The sequence below is a fragment of the Acinonyx jubatus genome, chromosome F2 (assembly GCF_027475565.1).
Source record: "Acinonyx jubatus isolate Ajub_Pintada_27869175 chromosome F2, VMU_Ajub_asm_v1.0, whole genome shotgun sequence".
NCBI classification, from domain to species: Eukaryota; Metazoa; Chordata; class Mammalia; order Carnivora; family Felidae; genus Acinonyx; species Acinonyx jubatus.
The window spans coordinates 37,806,078-37,823,787 of NC_069394.1; the positions used below are offsets into that span (position 1 = coordinate 37,806,078).

The window sequence follows — 17,710 nt, forward strand, 5'->3', positions numbered from 1 at the left end:
CTTTGCCAGGATACTGGTGGAGAATATTTAATACAATGAACTGAGCTCATATAGGAATTTTTTAAGGGATATGCAGTCAGAAATTTGGAGAAGTAAAAGGACTGCCCATTTAATAAATACCAACAAGATAGGGTTTAATTTACATTTTAATTCGCCAAGGATTTTTCCCAAGGAGTTAATTAGTAGGCAAAAATTTAGAGGTTCTGGGGCGCCTGGGTGGCTCAGTCAGTTGAGCAACTGACTTCGGCTCAGGTCACAATCTCACGGTTTCTGGGTTCAAGCCCCGCATTGGGCTCTGTGCTGACAGCTCGGGATCCTGGACCCTGCTTCTGATTCTGTGTCTCCCTCTCTCTCTATGCCCCTCGCCTGCTGATGCTCTGACTCTGTCAAAAATAAATAAATGTTAAAAACTAGAAAGTTCTGCAGGAAATTCAAGGGGAAGATGGCAGCAGAGGAGGGCACTGGGCTCACCACGTCCTGCTGACCACATAGATTGCACCCACATCTGCCTAAATAACCCAGAAAACCACCAGAAGACTAGCAGAACAGATTCTCCAGAGCCAAGGATAGTCGAGAGGCCCCCAGAAGAGGGTAGGAAGGGTGGGGAGGCGGTGCGCACTACCCGGACTGACGGGAGGGAGCCGGGGCGGTGGAGGGGCAGCCCACCGGGCAAGGCAGAGGCCCTGAGTCTGGCTTGCAAAAGTGGAGGGGTCAGACAGAGTGAGTTCTGACAGCTAGCGGAACTTAACATCTGGAATGTTGTAAGTCAACAGCTCTGCTCCAAGAGCAGGAGGGCTAGAGGACAGTGGGAGGGAGAGTTGTTGAGTCCCGGAGGACACGGCTCAGCTTGGCGGGGAACAAAGGCGCTCGCCAGCGCCATCTCCCTCGCCCATCCCCCAGCCAAAATCCCAAAGGGAACCAGTTCCCGACAGACAACTTGCTTGCACCACGCAAACCCAACACTGTGCTTCTGCGCATCCATCCCTCCGGTGGCAGGTCTGACTCCCTCCCGGTGCCGCAGGGCCCTCCCAAAGGGGATCACCGAAGGCAAAGCGAGCTGAGCCTCCCCCTCCCGACCCTGTGCACCTTGCCAATCCACCCCAGCTAATACGCCATTACCCATCGAACCAGCACCACAAGCCTGGCAGTATGCAAGTAGCCCAGACAGGGGCCACACCACTCCATAGTGAGACCTGCCCCTGGGAGAGAAGGTACACACCAGTCTGACTGGCCCTGGCAGTGGGCTGGGGGAAGATATCAGGTCTGACTGCGGCCCCGCCCACCAACTCAAGTCACTCCACACAGCACAGGGGAAGAGCCCTGCAGTTCCCCGCCACCCCAGGGACTACCCAAAATGACGAAACAGAGGAATTCTCCTCAAAAGACACTCCAGGGAGTAGCGACAGCTAACGAACTGATCAAAAACGATTTAAGCAATGTACACAAAATGAATTTAAAATAATAGTCATAAAATTAATCGCTGGGCTTGAAAAAAGTATAGAGGACAGCAGAGAATCTATTACTACAGAGATCAAGGGACTGACTAACAGTCAGGAGGAGCTAAAAACTGCTATAAATGAGCTGCAAAATAAAATGGATGTGACCACAGCTCGGATTGAAGAGGCAGAGGAGAGAAAAGGTGAGTGAGAAGATAAAATTATGGAAAAAGAGGAAGCTGAGGAAAAGAGAGATTAAAAAAATCCAGGACTATGAGGGGAGAATTAGAGAACTAAGTGACACAATTAAGCGTAATAACATAGGCATAACTGGGATCCCAGAGGAGGGAGAGAGGCAAAGGTGCTGAACATGTACGTGAAGAAATCATAGCTGAGAACTTCCCTGATCTGGGGAAGGAAAAAGGCATTGAAATCCAAGAGGCACAGAGAACTCCCTTCAGACGTAACTTGAATCGATCTTCTGCACGACCTATCATAGTCAAACTGGCAAAAAACAAGGATAAAGAGAAAATTCTGAAAGCAGCAAGGGATAAACATGCTCTAACATATAAAGGGAGACCGATAAGACTCGTGACCGATCTCTCTTCTGAAACTTGGCAGGCCAGAAAGGAATGGCAGGAAATCTTCAATGTGATGAACAGAAAAAATATGCAACTGAGAATCCTTTATGCAGCAAGTCTGTCATTTAGAATAGGAGGAGAGATAAAGGTCTTCCCAAACAAACAAAAACTGAAGGAATTCATCACCACTAAATCAGCCCTACAAGAGATCCTAAGGGGGATCCTGTGAGACAAGGTACCAGAGACATCACTACAAGCATGAAACCTACAGACATCACAATGACTCTAAACCCATATCTTTCTATAATAACACTGAACATCAATGGACTAAATGCTCCAACCAAAAGACACAGGGTATCAGAATGGATAAAAAAACAAGACCCATCTATTTGCTGTCTACAAGAGACTCATTTTAGACCTGAGGACACCTTCAGATTGAGAGTGAGGGGATGGAGAACTATCTATCATGCTACTGGAAGTCAAAAGAAAGCTGGAGTAGCCATACTTATATCAGACTAACTAGACTTTAAATTAAAGGCTGTAACAAGAGATGAAGAAGGGCATTATATAATAATTACAGGGTCTATCCATCAGGAAGAGCTAGCAATTATAAATGTCTATGTGCCGAATACGGGAGCCCCCAAATATATAAAACAATTAATCACAAACATAACCAACCTTATTGATAAGAATGTGGTAATTGCAGGGACTTTAATACCCCACTTATGGCAATGGATAGATCATCTAGACACAGGATCAATAAAGAAACAAGGGCCCTGAATGATACATTGGATCAGATGGACTTGACAGATATATTTATAACTCTGCATCCCAAAGCAACAGAATATACTTTCTTCTCAAGTGCACATGGAACATTCTCCAAGATAGATCACATACTGGGTCACAAAACAGCCCTTCATAACTATACAAGAATTGAGATCATACCATGCACACTTTCAGACCAAAATGCTATGAAACTTGAAATCAACCACAGGAAAAACTCTGGAAAACTTCCAAAAGCGTGGAAATTAAAAAACACCCTATTAAAGAATGAATGGGTCAACCACGCAATTAGAGAAGAAATTAAGAAATATGGAAACAAACGAAAATGAAAATACAACAATCCAAACACTTTGGGATTCCACGAAGGCAGTCCTAAGAGGAAAATACATTGCAATCCAGGCCTATCTCAAGAAACAAGAAAAAATCCCAAATACACAATCTAACAGCACACCTAAAGGAAATAGAAGCAGAGCAGCAAAGACACCCCAAACCCAGCAGAACAAGAGAAATAATAAAGATCAGAGCAGAAATAAACAATATACAATCTAAAAAAACTGTAGAGCAGATCAATGAAACCAAGAGTTGGTTTTTTGAAAAAATAAACAAATTGATAAACCTCTAGCCAGGCTTCTCAAGAAGAAAAGGGAGAGGACTCAAATAGATAAAATCATGAATGAAAATGGAATTATTACAACCAATCCCTCAGAAATACAAGCAATTATCAGGGAATACTATGAAAAATTATATGCCAACAAACTGGAAAACCTGGAAGAAATGGACAAATTCCTAAATGCCCACATGCTTCCAAAACTCAAACAGGAAGAAATAGAAAACTTGAACAGACCCATAACTAGCAAAGAAACTGAATCAGTTATCAACAATCTCCCAACAAATAAGAGTCCAGGACCGGATGGCTTCCCTGGGGAATTCTACCAGAAATTTAAAGCAGAAATAATACCTATCCTTCTCAAGCTGTTCCAAAAAATAGAAAGGGAAGGAAAACTTCCAGACTCATTCTATGAAGCCAGCATTACTTTCATTCCTAAACCAGAGACCCAGCAAAAGAAGAGGACTACAGGCCAATATCCCTGATGAATATGGATGCAAAAATTCTCAATAAGATACTAGCATACCGAATTCAACAGTATATGAAAAGAATTATTCACCATGACCTAGTGGGATTCATTCCTGGGCTGCAGGACTGGTTCAACATTCGCAAATCAATGTCATACATCACGTTAATAAAAGAAAAGAACCATAGGATCCTGTCAATCGATGCAGAAAAAGCATTTGACAAAATTCAGCATCCTTTCTTCATAAAAACCCTCAACAAAGTCGGGATAGAAGGAACATACTTAAACATCATAAAAGCCATTTATGAAAAGCCCACAGCTAACATCATCCTCAATGGGGAAAAATGAGAGCTTTCCCCGAGATCAGGAACACGACAGGGATGTCCACTCTCACCGCTGTTGTTTAACATAGCGTTGGAGGTGCTAGCATCAGCAATCGGACAACAGAAGGAAATCAAAGGCATCAAAATTGGCAAAGATGAAGTCAAGCTTTCCTTTTTGCAGATGACATGATATTATACATGGAAAATCCGATAGACTCCACCACAAGTCTGCTACAACTCATACATGAATCCTCAGAGTCGCAGGACAGAAAATCAATGTACAGAAATCAGTTGCGTTCTCATACACTAGTAATGAGGCAACAGAAAGACAAATAAAGAAACTGATTCCATTCACAATTGCACCAAGAAGCATAAAATACCTAGGAATAAACCTAACCAAAGATGTAAAAGATCTGTATGCTGAAAACTTTAGAAAGCTTATGAAGGAAATTGAAGAAGATATAAAGAAATGGAAAAACATTCCGTGCTCATGGATTAGAAGAATAAATATTGTTAAAATGTCAATACTACCCAAAGCTATCTACACATTCAATGCAATCCCAATCAAAATTGCACCAGCGTTCTTCTCGAAGCTAGAACAAGCAATTCTAAAGTTTGTATGGAACCACAAAAGACCCTGAATAGCAAAAGTAATTTTGAAAAAGACGACCAAAGCAGGAAGCATCACAATCCCAGACTTTAGCCTCTACTACAAAGCTGTAATCATCAAGACAGCATGGTATTGGCACAAAGACATATAAACTAATGGAATAGAATAGAAACCCCAGAACTAGACCCACAAAAGTATGGCCAACTGATCTTTGACAAAGCAGGAAAGAATATCCAATGGAAAAAAGACAGTCTCTTTAATAAATGGTGCTGGGAGAGCTGGACAGCAACACGCAGAAGAATGAAACTAAATCACTTTCTTACACCATTCACAAAACTAAACTCAAAATGGATAAAGGACCTGAATGTGAGACAGGAAACCATCAAAACCCTAGAGGAGAAAGCAGGAAAAAAATCTCTCTGACCTCAGCCGCAGCAATTTCTTACTCGACACAGCTCCAAAGGAAAGGGAATTAAAAGCAAAAATGAACTACTGGGACCTCATGAAGATAAAAAGCTTCTGCACTGCAAAGGAAACAATCAACAAAACTAAAAGGCAACCAACGGAATGGGAAAAGATATTTGCAAATGACATCAGACAAAAGCTAGTATCCAAAATCTATAAAGAGCTCACCAAACTCCACACCCGGAAAATAAATAATCCAGTGAAGAAATGGGCAGAAGACATGAATAGACACTTCTCTAAAGAAGACATCCAGATGGCCAACAGGCACATGAAAAGATGCTCAGCGTCGCTCCTCATCAGGGAAACACAAATCAAAACCACACTCAGATACCACCTCACGCCAGTCAGAGTGGCTAAAATGAACAAATCAGGAGACTATAGATGCTGGAGAGTATGTGGAGACACGGGAACCCTCTTGCACTGTTGGTGGGAATGCAAACTGGTGCAGCCGCTCTGGAAAACAGTGTGGAGTTTCCTCAAAAAATTAAAAATAGACCTACCCTATGACCCAGCAGTAGCACTGCTAGGAATTTACCCAAGGGATACAGGAGTGCTGATGCATAGGGGCACTTGTACCTCAATGTTTATAGCACTTTCAACAATAGCCAAATTATGGAAAGAGCCTAAATGTCCATCAACTGATGAATGGATAAAGAAATGGTTTATATACACAATGGAATACTACATGGCAATGGGAAAGAATGAAATATGGCCTTTTGTAGCAACGTGGATGGAACTGGAGAGTGTTATACTAAGTGAAATAAGTCATACAGAGAAAGACAGATACCATATGTTTTCACTCCTATGTGGATCCTGAGAAACTTAACAGAAGACCATGGGGGAGGGGGGGAAAAAAGGGTTAGAGAAGGAGGGAGCCAAAACATAAAAGACTCTTAAAAACTGAGAACTGAGGCTTGATGAGGGGTGGGAGGGAAAGGAAGGTGGGTAAGGGGTATTGAGGACAGCACCTGTTGGGATGAGCACTGGGTGTTGTATGGAAACCAATTTGACAATAAATTTCAGAAAAAAAGGAGGGGAGGGGAGGGGAGGGGAGGGGAGGGGAGGAGAGGAGAGGAGAGGAAAGGAAAGAAGGAAGAAAGGTAGGTAGGTAGGTTCTGGAACCATCACATCACTCCAAGTAGAATTAGAAACATTCAGAAATAAAATATCTTCTTCTGGCACCTTCTCCAGCTGTAGCAATTAATCTATTCTAAAGCCAGAGGTATTATGGAGACTTGTTAGATGAAATTCAGAATATATAAAGCATCAGCATTAACATCCCTGTAACACTAGTTTAAAATGTTTAATCAATTGAAATTTAACTTAGAACATATCTGAGGAGGAGGGCTATGAAATGCTGTACCTAACACCAGTCTGTTAGTAGATGGTGCAAGAAGACTGTCAAAACTTAAAGGTTAAACCCAACAGAAAGCCTACAAACCTTTGGCGCAGAAAACAAATATATACTAACATCAACTATACCTCTGAGAAAAAGAAATGACTGATGAATAAAATCAAAAGAGAAGTGACTGATAAAAACAACCCCTAACTTAAAAAGGCAACAATGCACTCCGGCCACGGGGCTGATAGGTCATGATCGTGGTTTTTTCTTCATTAAATAGTTACTAAGCAACTGTTATTTGTAAGCCACTACTGTTCTAGGTAAATAAATATTTCAGGAAGTAAAAGAGATGGTGATCCTCCTGGTGAATTCTATAGTTTACTGAAACTCAGAACAATCTAGTGTCTTTACTGTTAATCAAGAAGGAAGGGGAACAAAGAGACTATGGGAAAGCAGAGGCATGTCTTTGCTCGGACAGGATGTAAGAAAGAAACTTTAGGAACAACCTGCTGCAAAAGATCATCAAAATTTGAACGGAAGACATTTTGGAGGGCTCTGGACTCAATGTGTTCTTATGTTATGAAGCAAACCCACATACACATGTACTCTAAGTATTTTTGGACACTAAATACTAAAGTGTATATTCTACAATTGGCTACAACAATGATTAATAACAAGTGTAATTTTGGCCTTAACAAGCCCATTCAGAAGTTACCTGGTGGTAAATCAGGATCTGTGGGAGCAGCCTGCTGAATTCTTCGGGGTTTTAGTGATGATTTTGTGTTCTCAGTAGTACTACGGTTGGTAGAATTAGAACCACAGCTTTCATGGTCATCCTATTTTTAAGAAAAGTAAAGTATCAATCATCACTCAAGAATTAGGAGACATATTTCAGTTAAATATATAGCTTAGGGTTACTAAATTTGATTAGACTCTAATTTTATTTTTTAGCTCTAAAAATCTGTATACCAAACAATTCTTATAATTTGCATTCTCAAACACTGTTTAAAAATAACGAGTAGTTTAAACCACAAATTCTTCCTTTCTTGAGTATCTAAACAAACCAATTGATAATGTCAAGAAATCCTTACATATGACTTTTGCAAAAAAAGACTATTCAACAAAGCTTTAAACACTTGCCATTTGAATACAAAATAAATGGAAAAGGTCTTAATTGTCTCCTGTTTGTTGTTTACATGGTAAGACCCCCAGTATTGTGTGTGTTAAGAATCCAAGCTGTCTTCTTAATCACCTTAATGATTAATCTTAATAATCCTTAGAATCCTTTGCATCCTATTATTTTTACTGAGTTATTCTCATTAAACATAAGGCTTAATTGGGTTTTGATATGGATAGCAAAAACTTCAACACATTTTCAAAACATATTCCTTTATACAGTGCAAACAGTACACTTTTCTTACCTTGATTCAACAAGTTTATATAATGCTCTTACGTGCTAATTGTTGAATGTACAAAGCCAAATTAGATATAATACTAATTTTCAGAGTCCACTAAAAACATATATAGCTTGTTTTACAGAGTACTTTAAGTTAGGAACAGAAAGAACTATTAAGAACTATTTGGAAGAACTAGAGAGGTCAGGCTTATAAAAGTATAGGAAAGTTTTAGGCTAAGATTGGAGGCTACATAGAGGCAAACCATTAGCAAAAGCAGCATATATGTATGTAGCATGTACAAGAAATAATGATTAGTCAAATAAAGCCAAAGTATACAATGTAAGGTGAAAGAACCACACCAGAAACTAAAGGCATGAACCAGTTCAGTAAAAGTGAGATAACATTAAGAACTATAAAGATGCGGGGCACCTGGGTGGCTTAGTCGGTTAAGTGCACACGCTCTCGCTCTCTTGCTCTCTCTCAAATAAAAATAAACATTAAAAAAAATAAAAATTTAAAAAATTTAAGAGAACTATAAAAATGTTCTCAGTCTTCATTCTACTTGGCCATATTTCAAGATTTGGTAATTGGGATGCCAATAACCAATAAGAAAGGAGATTTAGTAGTTCTAGTAGAGGAACAAGAGTAGGAGCAGTAAATGAATAGTTCAAAAAGTGAGTAAGAATTTAAAGCGTAAATAATAAACATAGATTGCCCCTTCAAGAAGACAAGCAATATAGGAAGGAAATAGATTGGGTAGTAATATGAGGTAAAAGCATCAGCCATCTTCTTATCCCCATTTTGGGGATAAAAGAGCACATTTTGGGGCACCTGGGTGGCTCAGTCGATTAAGCATTTGACTCTTGATTTTGGCTCAGGTCATGATCTCAGGGTTTGTGAGTTCAAGCCCCACTTTGGGCTCTGTACTGACAGTGCAGAGCCTGCTTGGGATTCTCTCTCTCTCTCCATCCCTCCCCCATTTGTGCATGCTCTCTATCAAAATAAAATAAACTTTAAAAATAAAAAAGAAAGCAATTTGCCTTACATACAAAGGCTAACTGATGGTGCACTGTGCCTCATCAATTTATTAATCAATAAGAAAACTATTTGATAATACAAGAATGGTGAGGAATTCAGTTTTCTATTTTACATATTTGAAGAGAAAAATTCAAGAAAAGATGGAAAACCACTAAATTTACCAATCTAATAAGATACTAAAAGAAAATAACAATGATAAGACCTTTAGACAACAAAATTTTTATTCAATGCCACCCTAAGAGAACAATTATATAAGATGAATCTTTTATAAGACAACACAGCTTCAGAGGCTAGTGATATATTAGCAAAAGAAAAAAAAATGTTTGAAACTTCAAGACAAGCAGACAGTAACAGATTTGCTATCTTAAAAAAAAATTCACATGAATTTATGTCATTTTAAGTTAATGCAAAACAAACTTCACAGTGTTTCATTCTACAAAACAACTTCACTATTCAATCTTTATAATGACATCTTCTGTTATTTTGGTGGGATGTTATAGTCTCTAAATACTAAAGGACTACTACTATGAATAAAACCTTACTGTAATTACTTTTAGTTCAGCTTACATCCTTAAAAATGTCTGTAGTCATACACTTCTGCACAACGTTAACATTAAAACACACTATTAATTTTTGAAACATATGGTTGTCTCAAAAGCCCAGAAGTAAAACATGTTCATTAAAGAAATGTGAAAAAGTTCCAAGTGAACTGCCAAAACTAGCATAATTATGAAAATATTTAACACTGAAACCATCTGAAATCACATACTGTATATAGATTACAGTGATGTCATAATAAACATTCCAGCCAAAATGCACTAAAACTACTGCAGTCCAATAAATCTGGCATACATGAGATGACAAACATTTTAAAGAGAACAAGTTTTTATTTTTTAAAAGTGATTAGCAGCAAAAAAGGGTAAAGTGCATAGACTAAATATAAGATTTCAAATAAAAAAAATAACAGTGAAGAAAGCTTCCCTACAAATTACACATTTTTATTGTTCAAAAGAAAAAAAATAATTTGCTTAAACAAAATTTGTAATAATCCTGAAATTTTAGTCACTTTAAAAATGACCATTAATCATGGTACTTACAGGAATATATACTATAAAACAAACACTACCAAATGTGCAAATGCAAATCTTTCTTAATTATAGTTAGGAAATTAGGGTTGCATATATAATGAGAAAATAATCCTTTTCATAATTTCACCTAGTTTTCATTTCAATTACATCTTAATTGCATCAGTCACAGATCAGCTTCCATTCAAATCCTACCTCAGCCAAATTAAATAAAAAGCAAAACAAGAATTACAATATTTTCTATTAAAATTAGAATTACTTCCATCATTATGAGCTCACTATCTGCTTCCAAACAGTATGCATCATTTTTTAACACATTTTACTTCATTGAAAGTCTCTAATTTCTAATAAAAGATACCCTGTTCTCAAAAATACAAACTAAAATGTTTTGAGGTCATTTTTAACCCCAAACACATTACAGTTATATCTCTTATTTAGGCTGCAATTTTCCCAAAATGTCTGGTAAGTACATTTCATGGTAAAAGAATGTTTTCTCTTGGGGACCACATAGCTATTTCTGAAAATACTGCCCTTTGCTCCTCATGAAACAAGCAAGAATGTCATTTCCTTACAAAAGTTCCTAACAGAGGGAAAATGTGGTGAACACCATATGTATGTAAATACATCCATTACCTTCATACTGACAGATGATAGGATCAGGTTGCATACTTTTCACCTTAGCCCTCATAAGGGTGAGTCAGTTAAAACTTGAAACCCATCAACTCCCAGATTCACAATGGTATGAATAAGATTGAGGACAGGACTTAAAACAGGTGGCTGAATCATTTCAACTCCTTGGTTAAAAATAGACCAAGAGACGGGGTGCCTTGGTGGCTCGTCGGTTGAGCATCCAACTTCAGCTCAGGTCATGATCTTACGGTTCATGAGTTCAAGCCCCGCATCGGACTGTGCTGACAGCTCAGAGCCTGGAGCCTGCTTCAGATTCTGTGTCTCCCTCTCTCTCTGCCCCTCCCCTGGCTCATGCTCTGTCTCTCAAAAATAAACATTAAAAAAATTTTAATAAAATAAAAATAGACAAAGAGGTTAAAATGCAACAAAGAATGGAAGGGAAAAAAACTGAAAGGCAGCATCAATGAGTGATGTGCTTTAAGCTCTTCAGCCTCATGGCATGCAGACAAGCAGAAAAGAATGAAGGCTTACCTGAATGCTCTGGTCACCAAAAAAGCCTGAATGAAATACAGTGAAGGGCCTTGCAAATGAACTGATACAGAGCTTGTAAGGACATGCACCTCTACCCTCTCCAGTAGCAAGTACAACAGCAATTGTCAGATGCAATAAAGAATCTCTAAGAGAAACCCTGAATTCCAGAGTCAGAGAGTCAAATAAAGTCACCAAAGAAGAGGTATATTTGGAGAACACAAGAGCAAGCCCGGGAAAACACATTCACTCACATTCATGGTCGAAATTAGAATCTCTGACTCACGTCTACCCTGACAGCAATATTAATCAACTTAATTTTAGTCACTAAAAAAAGTACCTTGCACATTTAAAAGAAGGAATGCGTATGCCCCAATGTCTTCACACATCAACTGCAGCCCACAGAAGAGGCTGCTTACATCTTTTCTCCCATCAAAGGTAAGAACATGAGGTGAGGGTGGGCAAGAAGAGAATGCTGTTGATGCCCCCCCTTACATTATTTTACTTGATCCTCCCAAAAGGAAGAACAGCTAATCTGACAAGCCAAAGCCAAACATTCATTAAGCCACGTTTTAATAATGAAAGACATCACTGTACTAACTGTAAACACCTGTGTGGTGGGGCCTATCTTCTATCTCTGAGATCCATGCTACTCAAGTAACAGGACCAGAGCCATTTATGCCAGATTAGCCTATCTCTCTCCTGCCTTCTTTTCAAACACACAGAGCCACCTGAACCAGAATACTTCCCCAGCCAGAAAACAAACTGTGCTGGTTAACAGCAACACATTTAAGGAAAATCTGTTGTATATTATTGCCTATGACATCCCCTTCACTCTTATCACTAGGCATATATAATTACTGCCAACCTCTCCTCTTTGTAGAGCACTGGATTGAAGTGGTTAGACCTACTCATATTTGAAAGGTGAAACAGGCAGAAATTAATGGAAGAAAGACCAAAGTATATATGGAGGCATTCTGGCATAAAGCACATTCTGCTATCTAATTTTTACCAGAATTCACTAGGGGGCTGGAGGAGACTGGGTGCTTGACTAGATTAATAAAACTGTGCTTTGTTTTCTTACAAAAAACTTCCTTCAGCAAGAAAGAACTGAGCAATGTGTATGTATGTGTTAGCCACTCTGAGAGAAAATACGTAGTATAAATAGATGGTACCCTTATCCAGGTACTTTACTTACCTACTTCAGGAACAATCCTTATATGCATAAAAAAATTAAAAGCAATGTACGTTAGTCAGCAATCATACGTCACAAAGAAACACTAACGACCTTTACTGAACACTTCGATGTGCCAGACCAGGCCTTAAATATTTTAAGAATGAAATTAGATCTTAAGAGGTCCCAAGGTCAAAAAGATAGGAAGTGACTGAGCTGGGATAAATACCCAGATCTGTCTGTCTGAAAAACTCCTCCTATGAGCTCTTTCCTGAACTTGAAACAAATACCAACAGCAGGGAGAAAGACAAGGCAGAGAGGGAGGAAAAAGAGACAAATAGAAACTTTTTTTTAATTTATGACACTTCTAACGTGTCACCTACTGCCAATGACATTACACTCATCTCTTTATCCTCTTAAAGCTATGAATTAGACACTGTTCTCCATGCAAAAGTATCCCCATTTAATATTTTTTTATATTCATATATTTATTTTTGAGAGAGAGAGAGAAAGAACACAAGTTGGGGAGGGGCAGAAGAGAGAGACACAGAATGTGAAGCAGGCTCCAGACTCTGAGTTGTCAGCACAGAGCCCAATGCAGGACTCAAATCCACAACTGTGAAATCATAACCTGAGCCAAAGTCAGATGCTTAATGAACTGAGCCACCCAGGCACCCTAAAAGTATTCCCATTTAAAGATAAGGAAACTAAGACATAAAGAGATGGTTCAAACTCACACTATCACATCGCATAATCCTAACCACAGTTGCTCTACTTTCTCCCTATGAGAAAAGGCCAACTAACAGCACATATATTAGGAGAAGGGATTGAGTACAGTAAGAAGGGATTGTGCACAATCCCTTTAGTCAAAAAAATGTCACAAAGGACTTGAGGTTTGAAAAGCCTGTCCTTAGGCTTGCAATCTGTATAGTCTGTTGCAACCAAAAGTACTGCCAAAAAGCCAAGGCATTTCCACTGTTATCCCTTTGGCCAATTTTTGATGAAGAAGTAAATGTTTAAAAAGAGAAAGGAAAGAAAGCCAAATGGCAGTAAGAAAACTGGCTTAAGATTCTAGGAGCCCAAAAGAAAAAAAAAATAAACATTTCTGCAAGGAAATAATATATGTAACTACAGCATTATTATCAAAATAGCATATTCTAAACATATGCAAATGTAAAAGTTAAAATTTTGCCAACAAATAAGATATAAAAAGTAACCTGGAAAAAGATCTATAAGCATGGGGGCGGGGGGGGGGGGAGGGGGGGAGGGAAACATCTTCTAATCATATGTAATTCCAAAAAGGGAGAAATTCCCAGAATATTCTCATATTCTAATAATGAAAAAATGCATTTCAGATAAATTTTCAGGAAGCACAGAATGTTCCCAATAGTACCATGAGTACCTTCTCAATAGTACTACTAAATCCAATTGAGATTTTTAAAATTTTTAAAGTTTTTAAAGGAGTAACGAAGATTTTAAAGTGTTTAATTATATGCTATTACAACATTAACAAGTATAAAATTCACAAATTCTTAAGTATTCAGACTATAATGACTCATTTCACTTTAGCTATCAATGGGACACTTACTCCTAAAAAAGTGGTATAATATTAAGTATGCTGCTTAACAAAAAAGGAAAAACTCAAGAGCCATAATGTTTACCATATTCCTGTTTCATAAAGAAACACTTGTTTATTTTGTATTTGAAACCCCTCCACATCTACTCTATACCTGAGTGTCCATTTATACTCAGATACTTTAAACAGTGATTAAGATATAAATACCTTTAACTGTTATGAGAAGAAGGTATTCTTTTCCATCAAAATATTATAATTTATATAAATAATAAACATTTTTTCAGAGCCAATACTCTAACATTTTAAAGTTTGTCTCATTTGAAAAAGAATAATAATTTATTTCACAAAGGTGTATCCAATCTCTTACTGGCTTTTCTCTGATATATGACAATTTTCTGTTAATGTGAACTACTTAATAGAGAAACCTCAAAATAACATTTTCCCCTTCCATTACATTGCTATTTGCATTCTAAATATTAGAATAATTTTATTTAATACTCAATATTTCCTATTTTCCCTATAAAACAAATGCAGAGGCAAATACTAGTGTTACTAAATAAAATATTGAAGTTGAGAATGAGATCTAATTTACAAGGATCTAAATTACAAAGATCTAATTTGCATTTAGACAAATTGAGGCAAACAATAAAACCTACCAAGAGAGCTAAAGAGTACACTAATGTTCAGGTGTGAGCCTAGACTTCAGGAAGAGCTCAACAACTAACCGAACATTCAGGAGCACCTCTACGTATGCAGATGCACAAAACAAACAACAACACCAGGAGAGTCTCTCCTTAAAATGATTCCATCTTTGAACAACATGGGTAAATTTAATTCTCTACCAAAAAGATATCAAATCTGAATACTGTAGTATTTATAATCATCTCAAATTCTACAATTCTACAATTCTACAAATTCTGTAATTCTACAAATTGTAGAATTCTCAAATTCTACAATTCTAATAGATCATTGTAGAAGTTCGATAGAGACAGGGCGCCTAGGTGGCTCAGTTAGGTAAGTGTCTGACTTTGGCTCAGGTCATGATCTCATGGTTCGTGGGTTCAAGCTCCATGTCAGGCTCTGTGCTGACAGCTCAGAGACTGGAGCCTGCTTTGGATTCTGTCTCCCTCTCTCTCGCTCTCTGCCCCATCCCTGCTCACATTCTCTCTCTCTGTCTCTCAAAAATAAATGTAAAAAACACAAAACAAATTAAAAAAGAGTAAATGGTTGAGTAGATTAAGAGAGGGAAAGACTCCATTAAGTCTAGACATAAAAAAAGAGTCTGAAGATAGTAAAGTAGAATGGAGGTGGTAGAGGATCACATTCAGAATTCTCTGCACACTGCAGTACAGGAGATAAAAGTTGGTAAGTAGAAAAAGAAAGAGTCCTCAACTTCAGAGTATTATATATAAAGGAATGTATTTTAAAAGCAAACAGGTAAAAATATAAATAAATAAATAAATAAATAAATAAATAAATAAATAAATAAATAAAATAAAATAAAAATAAAAGCAAACAGGTAAGTCTTATACTGTAAAATAATATTCTGAATAACTATTACGGGTACAAACAATGCAAGAAGCTTTATATTCATTCTTCACAACCATCACAAAAATCCTCTAAGATACTGTCATTTTCATTTAACAAATGACAAAAATAAAGTTCATACGGATAAATAGCTTATAAAAAGTGAAAATTTTTGACAAATATTAGAGAGTTTTTGTTAAAGTCTTGGAAAAGTTCAAAAAAGGAAGGAATTACTTTAAGCTATTTCTATTACTCTCACTAAAATCCTTTCATCTTCTTACAGTTGGCCATTTTTCTCTCATCCCAACTCTTGCTATTCTCTTTTGAATAGAAAATAGAGCTACTACTAGAAAAGCCCTAGTAATAAGCAGGTAAGTAGGAGTTAACCCACAGGTTAAATCTAGAAATCAGAATTGTTAAGCAAAGAAAGCAGCAAAGACTTTCTCAAACACAAGCTGAAAGAATTTGCATCAAGATGAAATGGACTACAAAAATATTCAAGGAAGTTCTTCAAACTTAAGTAAAATACTGCTACATGAAAAATTTGATCTACGTAAAGAAATGAAGAATGCCAGAAGTAACTAAATGGGTAAATACAACACTTTCTTGTTTTTTAATGTCTTACAACACTGTTCAAAGCAATCATAATAATAACAGCATATCACTGATTTATAATATATATTGAAGAGTCATAATATTAGCACAAATGATGGCAAGGAATAAAGAGAAGCATACTGTTATAGGCATACTAAAGTAAAACACAATATTTACATTATCCATGAAGTGAAATATTATTTAAGTAGATAAATACGCATATTGGTAACCCTAGAACAACAACTAAAAAAACGAAGAGATACAGCAAATAAACCAGTAATGAAGATAAAATGTAATGCTCAAATACACTCAGCTAATCCAACAAAGGCAGGAAAAGAAAAAAAAGGAACAAGAATTAGCTAGAACAAATAGAAAACAAATAAAAAGACTTGAGACCAATCTTACTAACAACTACATAAAATGTAAACAATCTAAAACACTCCAATGAATAGGCAGAAATTATCAGACTACTAAAACCCAACTATAATCTGTCTATATTGCAAACTCAGTTCAGATGTAGACTCAGTAGTTTCTGATTACTAAATATCCCAAGTTTAAAAAAAAAATCATGTGAAAATGAACAAGTTCAAGAAAAAAGAAAATTAGCAGTATGTAATCATCAGAAGGAAATCAGAGAACAGTTGCATTTTATGAACTGAAAGGGGACCTATAGACTAGCTTGTGAACCAAACAGAAAAACTCAAAGCTGCAGTGTTCTTCATTATTGTTAATTCCAGACAATACATGGAGATGGCTTAAGGCTAAAAGGGAAAAGAGAACATGGAACCATCAGCAAGCTGAAAAGTACTAAACCAGCATTGTTTTCTGTCTGCAGCATTTTGACATATAAATTACAGCGTCCACAACATGGAATATTATAACTAAGGTTATAGTGGCACTTCTATTACAATCCCGTATATTCACATTCATTCATAACATTCTTAGAAAGTCCTTCATTAAAACAAAAGACTTCATTACTTGTTTGAATTCAAATGTGACTTTTCTTCTTCCTAAGACAGAAGAGCTAGGAGAATAAAAATAACATTTTCAGCTCAAAAGAAAAGAAAAAAAACTTCCCAAGGATAAAACACACACAACAGGATCCCTCAAAAACATCAAGCATGGCAAACAAGAATTAAAACTCCTTCATTAAATTATATAAAAAACTTTTTATTTAACCAAAACCCACTTTATGCCAAGTTCAGTTTTCATATGGCATATATTTTAAGCTTATACATGACACAATAAAAGATTCTAGTATATGCAATTTTTTTAGCAAGCACAAAGCAGTTTTTTAAAGCAAAAGTACACTCCCAAGGTAGGAGAGCAGGCAGGTTCTACAAGGTGGAACTGGCCCCTAGGTTGCTTTGGGATTGGATATTACTGGGTCTCTCTGGGCTGGAAGGAACTGTGACATACAGTGGGGTGGTCTCTAATGCAAGCTGCTTCCAATCATTTGGGGGGACTCCTTCCACAGGTTGGGAGGGAGCTTTTTTGACCCTATGAAGTTTCTACCGGGACTATCAGGGCAGCCTTTCTCCACGACAG

General features: G+C 37.2%; 1 protein-coding gene across 12 annotated transcripts in view; it reads right to left on the reverse strand.

Moving 5' to 3' along the window:
* The window catches only part of VPS13B (vacuolar protein sorting 13 homolog B), a 794,855-nt gene that overhangs the window by 721,121 nt on the left and 56,024 nt on the right, over positions 1-17,710 (reverse strand). For all 12 annotated transcript variants that reach the window (XR_008292721.1, XM_053208413.1, XM_053208414.1 and 9 more), the window contains exon 4: positions 7,329-7,449. Coding sequence is in view for 11 of the 12 variants with exons in the window: in XM_053208413.1 (XP_053064388.1) it covers positions 7,329-7,449 (121 nt within the window). In the remaining variant the exon portion in view is untranslated. The remainder of the gene's footprint in view (positions 1-7,328; positions 7,450-17,710) is intronic.